Here is a 12,427-nt window from a genome sequence, read left to right on the forward strand (position 1 = left end):
ATAAAACAGAAAATGTAACAATATGGTTCAGCCACTAAACAAGTGACATTTTGGTTCTGTATGTGAACTTAGATCTTATGGAGACTTCCATAGATGAAGCTCATCACCAACAATTCACACTTGAATTTCTACAATATAGGAGGTTTTGAAATTTTAAAAAGGAGAGAATTACCTGTGCTTTAGAAGGTAAGGAGGTCTAGAAACACCAATGCAGAAATCCCACTAATAAATGGTCAGATCCCCGAAGTTTGTTAGCATAATAACAGGTTACCTGCTTTGGAAGCACTATAGGCAATATTTATGCACAGTCTCTCTCCGTTTAAGGTCAGAGGGCTCATGAATTCCTATGCAGGTGTTGACTTTATTATTACACCTTGCCTCCAGCCCTACCATAGAAATTCTAGTCTAAGGTCTGGCAACTAGATTATTTATGGCATGCAATGTAAACCACCTGACACTTATAAGTAGTAATGCACATATTTTGGAGCTTTGGAAGCAACTCAGACAGTATGCGTTTAAAAAAAGATTGTAAATATCAGTATCAATAATACCTTCAATGTAGCTTTACTATAGGTAAAGCAAACTTCAGAAACATCTTACCTTCAAGAAGAGAAACGGAGCTGTATTTTTTTTCCAGTTTCCCCACAACCAATGAGACAAAATGACCAGCAGATAGCTTCCGACTGCCCTGATCATATACCACAACTTGCTTTTCAAAAGAAGAGTCTATCTGTTTATTGGAAGTAAAAATAAAGTTGAAAAAACAAGAAAACACAACACAAAACTATTTCTGCATTATCAGGATACCTGTCCTGGTAGTTCGCTGTCAGTCCCATGATTTTACTTGAGACATGTATTGTTTACACTCTGGTGTGATTCTGTCAGCTGCCACCAATAACCATAGAGTATAATTTTAGTTCATTGTAATTCCCTTGCCACTGTGCTTCTGCCTAATAATCACAATACTACAGTAAACCCCACAAACAGGGTTGTTTTTTTGGAGATATGGCTCAGTAGTTAGCACTCTGGCCTTTGCAGCACTAGGTCCCAGGTTCGAATCTCGGTCAGGACACTATCAGCATGGAGTTTGCTGGTTCTCTCTGTATCTGGGTGGGTTTTCTCCCAGATCCCAAATTGACTTCCCCCCAAAAATTGACCTTAGACTGTAAAAAAAAAACATATGACTGAGGCAGGAACATTAGATTGGGAGCCCCTTTGAGTTATATTTAAAAAACAAAAACAAAACAGTTTATTTAAGTTTTAAAAGGAAATACATTTATATGTTGTTCAGAAAGATTAAGGTGTTTAGGGAGTAAAATGCCACAGTTTAATAAAAAGTGACACATTTCACAGAAACATCTGCTTCATAAGGCTTATTTATTTTTGCATAGGGTGGATGATGTAGGAAGTCTGATGAAGTAAATGTTTCTGTGAAATGGGTCACTTTGGCTTAGTCTACACAGACTGTTACCCCAAAGTTTAAGCTGAGGCTTTTAAAGCCCTTTTTTGAAATCCCCTTGCATTAAAATAGGTTAATCTACACCAAGACGTTTCCTTTAGGTACGTTTATAACATTTATCTTTAAACGTTGCTTGCAACGTTTAAGAAATTAAAACGCTGGGTTAACGCTGGAAAACACCCCAAAACGCATGTAAACGCTTCTATTGATTTCAAAGGGACGCTTTCCCAGGTTTTTCTGCGTTTTTGAGCACTTACTATGCAAATTAGTTAAAATGCAGAAAAACGCAAGGCAGCTTTAAAAATGCTAATAAACGTGCATTTGAATGCAATAGGAACGTTTACATGCGTTTTTAAAAAAACATCCATGTAGACCCAGCCTTTAAGATGTAGCAGCAATTCAAATCAAATTCCTCATCTCTTTTGATCAACATATAAAAGAACCTACTTTCTAAAGATATAGGAAACTAGGTTTTGTTTTTTCACCATTCAAAGTGGCGCTTTAAGGGCATTGCTATCCTCTGGGTTTGTTCCTTTTTGCCACTTTAAAATGTTGGAAGGTATGTCTGCATTAAACAGGATGCCAGGCTTATGTGCTTTAGAATTGACAAACGTATTTGAAAAACTTTCTCTCTAGGACATTGCATTAAAAAAAAACACTTTATACACGCGCACTACTTTGCAAATAATGTAAATATTTTAAAAATGCTGTAAACTAAAAGCACTTTTACAAATGGATGTGCTTATAGTGTGTTTTATATTAATTACCAATGCAACATGAATAAACAGAATAGGAATTGAAATCAAAGCAATTTTTGGTGTGACTGCAGTTTGCCTTCAAAACATCATTTGTCCTTCAGGCAGTTTTTGAAGGCAAGAAGGTTGGCCCAAACATCTTGGAGATGTCCCAGACACACCAAGATGTTGAGATCAAGGCTCCTTATGGGCCATACTAGCACTTCCAGGTCTCCTTGTTCCTCTTTACACTGAAAATAATTCTTAAAGGCATTGGCTGTATGTTTGGGGTCAATGTCCTTCCACAGAATAATTCTGGGGCCAATCAGAATGATGATAACAATGGTGGATAAGCACCTGCTTGTATTTCTAACCATGGAGGACATCACCTGCAGACACTCATTGTACTGCTGTCCAGCCCTTCAGCGATTGAACTGCCTTCTGTTCAGTATTTCCCATAATTACTCATCAGTCAAGAGCACCTGCTGCTATTTTTTATTTACTCCAATTCTTATGTTTTCATGCATAGTTGAGTTGTTGGTTGATTATCCAAACTAATTTGAATTTGTGCAAGTATACCTTTATACCTCATTCTTTAACTTTCACTATTCCAAATCAAGAGAGAGATTATGAGTTGATGAATTTTGCAAACACGGTACTAAAAAATGTCTGAATGGTGATAACATATGCAATTTGCAAATCCCCCTGTCCCTAACAAATTAGTTTCACATGGCCCCTCCAAAAAGGCTCCATCAATACTGATTGGTAGCATCACCCACTAGGGTAAGTTTTTCAGCCTAGATAGGGCTGCATGCATATTGCTGGATGTTAAGCAAGGCCAAATGTGGATCTGGAAGTCAGTCCATACTCAATAAGTTTATGGTACTATCCAAATCTCTGTGCACCAAGCATGGACTTTGATATCAGCTTGTATAGTTGACTACTTATGCTAGAATTAAATATGGCTATTACATTATTGCATACAGTTAGGTCCATAAATATTTGGACAGAGACAACTTTTTTCTTTTTTTGGTTCTGTACATTACCACAATTTATTTTAAATGAAACAACTCAGATGCAGTTGAACTGCCGACTTTCAGCTTTTATTCAGTGGGTTGAACAAAAATATTGCATACAAATGTGAGTTAAAACAACCCAGAAAGTTTCTTCAAACAGACAACTTAAATTTACACAAGTTTTAAGTTGTCTGTTTGAAGGAACTTTCTGGGTTGTTTTATATCATTGCTTTACATTTAAATAGTGACAGGAGCTTATTCTTTTTAGATATTCCTTTGATCTCCTGCTTGCTAATTTATTTAGAACATCTTGATATATATGTCTAAGTATTAATATGCACGATCTGTGTTATTTGTATACCATACGGTAGGAATTAGTTGACCTATGTTGGAAATAGGACTAAACACTGTGCGAATAAACTACCGTATTTTCTGGCGTATAAGACGACTTTTTAACCCCGAAAAATCTGTGCCAAAGTCGGGGGTCGTCTTATACGCCGGGTACTTACCAATCCCCTGAACGAGGAGAAGATCGGAGCTCGGGTTAGCAAGAGTCAGACGTCAGAGAGCTTCGGGGAACGCTGTGAGCCATGCGGTATAGATTTATATGTGTGTTAAAGAATATTGTGATTTACAAATCAGCCACTAGGTGGCGCTGTGTGACTACTTTACATAGAAGGGTAGACAATTCTATTATTTAGAATAAACATTTTCTTTGTTACTGTTTTTTTTTTTTAAGTGCAACAAACTCTTGCTTCTAATATAGATTTAGTCAAGCTGGGCAAATATTAACCTTAGTAAACATAGGAGTCCTTTTTGGTAAATTTTGTTCTTTGCAATTCCCCCTAGACAGTATGAAGCATGCATGGTGGTAGTCCCCTAAGTGCATAACTTAACGTTTCTCAATATTAAATGTCATATGCCACTTGGCTGTCCAATCAAACAGTTCTTCCAGGGTATGCTTGTAGATTATAGACATCCTGTATGAACTTAATTCCATTACATACTTTGGTGTCATTTGCAAATACAGAAAAAATACTTTTAACCTCAAACTCTTTACCATTTACAAATATGTTAAAAAGTAAGGGTCCCATCTTTGAACCCTGGGGTACACCGCTAAAGACCATTCAGAGTATAAATAATTCATTATTACTGTCTGGATGCAGTCTTTCAGCCAGTTCTTTATCCATTTACAGATTTAATTTTCTAAATTAGGATTACTGTGGGGTATTGTGCCAAATGCTTTAGTAAAGTCCAAGTTCACTATATCAACTGCAACTCCACGGTCTACCCGTTTACTTCCTCCTAAATGGAGAGTAAAAGTGGTAAATGGAGAGTAAATGCTCTAGGATTTTTCTATAGAAGACTATAAAAGTTAAACTTACCAGTCTGTAGTTACTTGGTAATGACTTTGCTCCCTTTTTAAAGGGAGCAAACAACAATACAACATTGGCCTTATGCCAATCTATTGGTACCATGACAGTAATTAAGACAGTAATTAAAGAGTCTCTAAAACCTTGACAATGGCTTGGAAATAACTGAGCCCAGCTTTCTGAGACATGGGTGTAATTCATCAGGTCTTGGTGCTTTATCAACCTTATCTTTATATCAATTTTGAGCTATTGTGGCTTGTTTAAGGTTATGACATTGCTATTTGAAATTTGGACTTGAGCTCTGCCATTTTTCTTTGCGTACACAAACCTAAAAAAAAAGTTTAGTAAATTCGCTCTTTTACCCCCAGATTTTAACCCTTTAATGGGCCTACATGCTCAAACCTGATCATTTTGCTATTATATTTAAAAAAAAATTTGTTTGCCTTACTTTTTTTTGCATAGAGAAGCAAGTGCTACATGAGAGCTTGAGCACCAACAAGCTGTGACTTTACTTTCTACAATTTACTACTAACCTTAGGGTGATGAGGAAGAACAAGAAGCTCTTTAAGAAGACGCTTTCTGGCCAGTTTAGAACCACAAAGGTTGACAGAACCGACGACATGGAGGTTGTTGTACTCCACGAATGATCGGCAGTCAATTACTAGGATCCCTTCACTGTCTTCTCTCAAGATTCCAGCCAGTTTTTGGGCCTGCATTGCCTGGGATGACCTCTTCTCTCCCCCCATTTTGAAAAGTCTGTTCAAAGATTAAAAAATATACAATTAAGGCAGGTAATAATTAATACAGTTAAAATCCCATGCACCTTAACATCTTGGAACAATTTTCAAGGTCACTTTTCAGTTCACTATCAAAATAACCATATGCACAAAACATGTTTCAAATGATAATTGGATCATTAAATATTCAGAACTGTTTTATGTCATTTGAAAACTAGATTTAAAATAAATGATAATTAAAATATATACTGAATATTATCCTGTTTAACAAGCAGAAAAAAATCTGAATAAAAGTTAGGCTTGCTTTACCAAATACCTAATCAAATTTTAGTCAAGAAGATGTACGCTGATCAACTCACAGGAATATTATTGATTTTTACTCATAAAGAGTTCACATTTCTTAAATGCTTTTCTTTCATATCATTTCATACTCATATGTCCTTTTTTCATCAATAGAAAACTTAAATACAAAAATACACTATATATCTGTCTAGTTAATAGGCACATTTGTATTTATCATAATTTGATACATACCCATTCTATGTTTATCAACGCTAACCCCTCAATGTGGTCATCACAAACACATTTATCACCCTACTCATATTGTCAGTTGTGTATATATAACCATACATTTAAACTACCCATCCACCAAAACCCAAATTTCTTCCAAAAAAAAACATTTTTAAAAGGTGCCCACCAGACCTGGTAAAGGAGATAAATTGTGCAGACAATCTTTGTGGCATACCAGGAATGCCCCACAATACCGGTTTTGAAAATGTTCTAATCCTAGTCTTCTTGCGCCACAATTTTGGCTTTTGTCAAAGTTGCTCAGATCCCTATGCTTGCCTATTTGTTTCCGTTTCTAACACACTGGGCCTGATTTAATAAAGCTCTTCAAGGCTGGATCGTGTGATACTTCCCCTACCCCCTAGATTGTAAGCTTTTCGGGGCCGGGTGTTCTTCTCCCTCTGTGTCACTGTCTGTATCTGTCTGTCATTTGCTGCCCCTATTTAATATACAGTGCTGCGTAAAATGACATACATTTGTAAAACGCTTACATAAAAATATATAAGGGTAAGGATGGTCTTTAGCAAGTATGGCAAGTGTCCTTTGATCATCATATTCATACTACATTTTTAAAAAACAACTCCAATGTGTAACAGGTTCCTAGAAGGAGTCTACTTTCTCAGAATTAGACCAGTCAACAAAACCTTCCTTGTGTCCAAAATAGATAATACAGAGTCCGCCAGACTTTGCAGTCCTCAAGAAAGTTCCAGGACCTGGCTGTGGTGTTTGGCAGTGGTGCATGAGTCACTGAAGACTAAACAGAAATACATATTTTATAGGCAAGATTGTTTACACACAAAATGTTATCTTTGAGAAATGTATTTAGATTTTTTTTTTTGGAAGTGTGTTTAGATTTTATCTAATGTTTAATTTTAATCCAAAAGTAGAAAAAAAATGTTATTACTATACCTGTGTATTATCATCATAATAGAAATTGGTTATATAAAACCAAGACATAGCTGATTCTCAATATATGTTGCAATTTTTGTGTATAATATTTTACAGCTATTTGTCAACATATTTTGAGTGTGCATATTTTTTTTTTTAAACCAAACTTAACACAGGGTTTTTGCTTGCTGCATAGTGGATGTCTTAAATGCAATTAGTTTTCATTTTTATGCTTATTGTCCTTATTGTCACAACATTTACAGAAGAATTGTTATCACCCTAGGATATATACAGAATACCTCCACTTGTTTTGCATTGTGGACAATAAAACTAGACATATCCCAAGCTACCTTACAGCGCTGACGGACTCTTCAACCTCTACTCACCATCTTGAGAGATGCATCCATTCCCTATGCATGGGGTTATCCATTCAGTCTGACAGCTCATGTTGAGGGCAGATCGGTCACAATTAAACAACCAGAGGACCTTCCTCACTTTTTCTCCATCCTGGAAATTTCACAGCCTACTATCCCTGGCTGGGAACGCCTTCCACTTTTCTCTGCTGCTGGTTCAGATTGGCAGGTAGTTGGCCACAAAGAAAAATGAAGACAACCTTGTTGTTCCCCACAGTCATTTCCAGAGAACAAAAGGTGCAAATCTGAGACCACCGGACACAGACATGAGTCTCCCTAATGTCTTCTACTTGATCCTCAGGCAAGAACCCTTTCTCTGCAATTGAGTATCAACCCTTCTAAAGATACGAAAGGATCCAACAGGAGGCAGACACTAAGGCATCGGGACCTTTGAACCTGGTTGACCGGCCTCTACCTTATGGCTTTCCACATGAAGGATGCGTAAGCAAGCACTCTCTTTAGTTATACCAAAATGTCATTGTTTCCTACTCACTTTTTTAGAATCAGTTCTCCTGCCTTGGATTGGTTATCTACCAACCCAGCTATTAGCCCAACACCTATCTCATGTATATCAGCAGGCTTTCGTAAGAGAACATAATTTTTTTAGATGCCTGGCGTACAACCCACTCAAAAGATAAGCAGTTCACTTTCCACTCTGCACTCCATAAAACTCACAACAGGATTGACTATTTTTTTTACAAATACCTCTATGATGAGGGCCATATAACATACTAATATAGGCCCGATTGGTTGGTCTGACCATGTCCACATTCTGTTGACAGCAGATTCCTAAGTCACCTTCAGTAAGAAATGTCACTAATTACAATAATTGTAGGGAGCTTCCCATGTTACAAACAAACATTAGATTGTGCAGTACTAGTTGTACTGAAAAAAAAATGATTTGGCAAACAATGATGGTAAAAGCAGCAATGGTTTAAAGAGCCTGTTCACCAATGCTAGAAGTCTAGCAAACAAGATAGGGGAGTTGGAAGCCTTAATGAGTGAGGAGTGAGGAGAAATATCACTTGGTATTGCCGAATCCTGGCTTTGTTCTTCACATGACTGGGCTGTCAATATTCCTGGGTATACTCTTTTTCGTAAAGACAGAGTCAAAAGGGTGGTGGTGTCTGTCTGTATGTGAGAAGTGATCTAAAAGTAAACGTGAAAGAAGAAATTGCGAAGGAAACAAGCGATGAGGTTGAGGCATTATGGTTGAGTTGAATGTGGGGTTGAATAACACACAATTAATGATTAGAGTCTGCTATATATGGCAGAGCTCAAGTCCAAATTCATAATAGCAATGTCAATAGCAATGGCAGTGGCTCAGAATTGATATGATTGAGAAACACAATGGCTCAGAATTGATATGATTGAGAAACAGCTTGGAAAAATTAAGGTTGACAAAGCACTGGGACCTGATGGAATACATCCACGTGTCCTCAAAAAGCTGAGCTCAGGTTTTTCAAAGCCAATATTTCTGATTTTTAGAGACTCTTTAGGTCACTGGCAAGGTACCGATGGATTGGCATAAGGCCAATGTGGTTCCTATCTTCAAAAAGGAAGCAAAGTCATTACCAGGAAACTACAGACCCATTAGTTTAACGTACATAGTTTGAAAGGTCTTAGAGAGTTTTATAAAGAGCCACATAGAGGTGTTTCTGCTAGAAAATAATATTATAAGTGATAGTCAGCATGGTCTTCAAGAAATACAGAAGTTGTCAAACAAATTTACTCTCTTTTTATGAGGAAGTAAATAAACAGGTAGACAGTGGAATAGCAGTTGATATATGTACTTGGACTTTTGTGCTAAAGCATTTGACACTGTACTCCACAGATGGTTAATATTCAAGTTAGGGTGAGTTGTAATTAATGATTCATACTCTGAATGATCCAAGGTTGTTAGTGGTGTACCCCAGGGTTCAGTGTTGGGACCTTTACTGGTTAAAGTCTTCATAAATGATATGGAGTTTGGGATTAAAAGTACTATTTCTGTGTTTGCAGATGACACCAAAATATGTAATGGTATTAAGTCCATACAAGATGTCTATATTCTACAAGCAGACCTGGATGTACTGTTTGATTGGACAGCAAGTGGCAAATGACATTTAATATAGATAAATGTAAAATTATGCACTTGGGAGCTAACAACATGCATGCTTGATACTGTCTAGGGGGAATTCATTTGGGGGAGTCAGAAATGGAAAAGGATTTGGGGATTCTGGTAGATTATATACTTAATAACAGCACGTACAGCAGTATTTTCTTGTAAAACAGGAATAGACTGCAGAGGTGGAGACATTATCCGGCCCCTGTACAAAGCATTGGTCAGACCAAGTCTGGAATATGCAGTCCAAATTTAGGCACCAGTTCACAAAAAGGATATTGTGGAATTGGAGAGAGTGCAGAGGAGCTCAGCTATGAGGAGAGATTAGCTGAACTGAATCTATTCTCCCTTGAGAAGAGACGTTTAAGGGGGGATATGATCACCCTGTATAAATATATAAACGGTCCATATAGAGAACTCTCTTCCCCATTATTCACTTTGAGATCATTACAAAGAACAAGAGGGCACTCTTTGCGTCTGGAGAAAAAGAAGTTTAAGCTCCGGATAAGGAAGGGATTCTTCACTGTAAGGTTTGTTAAAATGTGGAATCGGCTCCCTCAGGAAGTAGTTTCAGCAACTACCATAGATTGCTTTAACAAAAAGCTGGATGTTTTTCTAGAAGCACAGAATATAACTGGGTATTAAGGCTTTAAAGTGAAAATGACAGTGACTGTTGATCCAGGGAACATCTGATTGGAAAAGCAAATTGTACCAGGGTTTTTTCTTGCTTTCCTCTGGACCAACTAGCTCTTATAGGGTTTTATATCTGGGATATGTTTATTTCCCTAGTGGTTGAACTTGATGGACTTATGTCTTTTTTTCAACCTAACCTACTATGTAACTATGTAACTGGCGTCTCAATGATTTCTTGATAAAATATACACCTACAAAAATTGGCTCTCCAAAATACGCTAGACAAATATTTCCTAGAGAATCTGCATCTGGAGCAGATTTTCACCCTATGGAAAGCCCATAAGGCAGTTGTCAGGGGCCACTGTATTTCAGAATGTTCTAAACTTTAAAAAAGTTGTGTCTCTTGGATAAACTGCACAAATTGGAACAATCCCTGTATTCCGCCCCCACCATATAAACAGCTAGATTTAAATAAAACAGAGAGATCCCTAATGTACTTAAGACAAAACTTTGAAGACAAAGGGAACAAATCAGACACTCTACTTGCTCGGCAAGTGCAGGAACACACAGCTAAATCTACTCCCCTATCTATCAGTGACCTCTTAGGCGGGGTCCACTACAACCCCGAAGATATAGCTAAAATATTTGGCGAATTTTATTCCAATTTATACACTATGGTACACAATTAACAATTAGGGGATGCATCCCACCTACACAATCACATCAATGAATATCTTTTACAGTTGCTCTCTTCCGGTCCTTAAAGATTTGGAATTAGATGGCCTCAACAAAGAAATTTCAGGGGAAGATATACTTGCCATCATTACAAATCTGCTGCATCACAAGGCTCAAGGCCCAGTTGGCTTCTCATAGACATATTATAAGACATTCGGACACACTTTGGTCCCTCATATGACAAATGTGTTTATTGGTTTCCTTAAGGGCTTTCCTATCCCAACTTCAATGCAAAATCCCACCAGCTATCGCCCCATTGCTCTCCTTAATACTGATACTATGATTTTTACTAGATTACTTGTGACCTGTTTAGGGACCTATTTGCCCTCTATAATAGCTAAATATCAGGGAGGTTTCATCTCAGATTGACAAGCTTGGGGCAACACAAGACTCACCATTGACATTATGGATGTCCTAAATAATCTTGGTGTTCGAATTCAGGTTGTCCTTATATTCAACCCAAATATGGCTGTTTGAATTCGCATAGACCTGACCCGAAAAAAAAACGAGATTCGATAGCAAAAATTTGGATAAAAAAAAATGTAAAAAAAAGTGTTAAAAAAAAAATTATTGTTAAATGTGTGTTTGTGTTTAACCTTTTTTTTTGTATCAAATGTATCATATTACTGTGCGTGTTAAAGAGTTAAGCTGTGTACACACGTCAAATTTTTCTCGCCCGATAATCGGCATCAGCCAGATATCGGGCGAGAATCTGGCTTGTGTACAGCCCAGGTCGTTCATCGTCTGTAGATCCGTCCTCCATCGCTCTCCCCCTCCCCTCTCCATAGAGCAGAACGGTGCTGTATGTACAGCACTCATTCATGCATCTTGCGGTTCTTATCGTTGGAAAGGATCGTGAAAGATCCTTTCCAACGACAAGAATTGCACGTGTGTATGTGGCTTAAGAGATACTTGCGGGGGAAAAGTGTGGTTAAGGTTAAATAGTGCCCCTGTAGTGCCCCGGAGATCGTAGTGGAATCTCAGAACTTATCTGCAGTTCAGTTCTTACGGTCACATGACTGTGGGAACATTGCGGTCACAGCTGTGACTGCACACTGAGCTAAACAATTATTGCAGCCAAGGCTGCAATCATTGAGAAGAGTGTGATACTCCTGGGGCACTACAGGTTAATTAACCTATAGTGTCCCGGGTATCGCAGTGGAACTTTGCGGTCACAGCTGTGACTGTAGAGTGAACTTTGCTGTCACAGCTGTGACTGCAGGCAATCCCTGGGCACTAGAGGTTGAATGGGGACAAGTTTCCCCATTCATCACATCTAGTGCCCTGTGTTTTTGGATAGAGAAACACTTTCTAAGAATACATACAACTAATAAAGGGCTGCAAGTGCAATCTAATTGCCCTTACATCCCTTCACAGTCCCTAAAAATAACCCAAATTCTCTCACTATTGACTTCAATGGTGTTCAAATTCGGCATTCACACGCTTGCACAAATGTGGTGTGAGCCATAAGAAGGGCCAAGGCACGGTCTAAGCTGCAACCATGTCCTCTCAAGAGCCTCTAGTGGTGAGGATGTTGTGCTGCTGGTTACCGCCAGGTTGCGGTCCTTGGTCACACCAGGGTGAGCAGGAAGGTACATGGTACCAAATTACTAAGAAGAATTGTCAAGGAATGCTGGGGTCAGGGCAGGCATCAAGTAAGAGAGGTCAGATCACAAGCCAGAGTCAAATACAAGGAATCCAGGAAATAAACGCCAGTGACAAAGGGGCCACTGCAGACACAGGGAACACAGGAGACACAGGTGACACA

The 12,427-nt window shown here is 38.1% G+C and overlaps 1 protein-coding gene and 1 long non-coding RNA gene across 2 annotated transcripts in view; one reads left to right on the forward strand and one right to left on the reverse strand.

Moving 5' to 3' along the window:
- Positions 1 to 12,427, forward strand: part of LOC140340515 (uncharacterized) — a 127,430-nt gene that overhangs the window by 89,058 nt on the left and 25,945 nt on the right. The gene's annotated exons all lie outside the window — the stretch shown is intronic.
- The window catches only part of LOC140340514 (dual specificity protein phosphatase 8-like), a 36,803-nt gene that overhangs the window by 5,862 nt on the left and 18,514 nt on the right, over positions 1 to 12,427 (reverse strand). The window contains exons 2-3 of the mRNA XM_072425775.1: positions 5,116 to 5,338; positions 601 to 730 (exon numbers count right to left, since the gene is read on the reverse strand). Of these exons, the coding sequence (XP_072281876.1) occupies positions 601 to 730; positions 5,116 to 5,328 (343 nt within the window). The 5' untranslated portion in view covers positions 5,329 to 5,338. The remainder of the gene's footprint in view (positions 1 to 600; positions 731 to 5,115; positions 5,339 to 12,427) is intronic.

This window comes from Pyxicephalus adspersus, chromosome 11, assembly GCF_032062135.1.
Source record: "Pyxicephalus adspersus chromosome 11, UCB_Pads_2.0, whole genome shotgun sequence".
In the NCBI taxonomy this organism is placed as follows: Eukaryota; Metazoa; Chordata; class Amphibia; order Anura; family Pyxicephalidae; genus Pyxicephalus; species Pyxicephalus adspersus.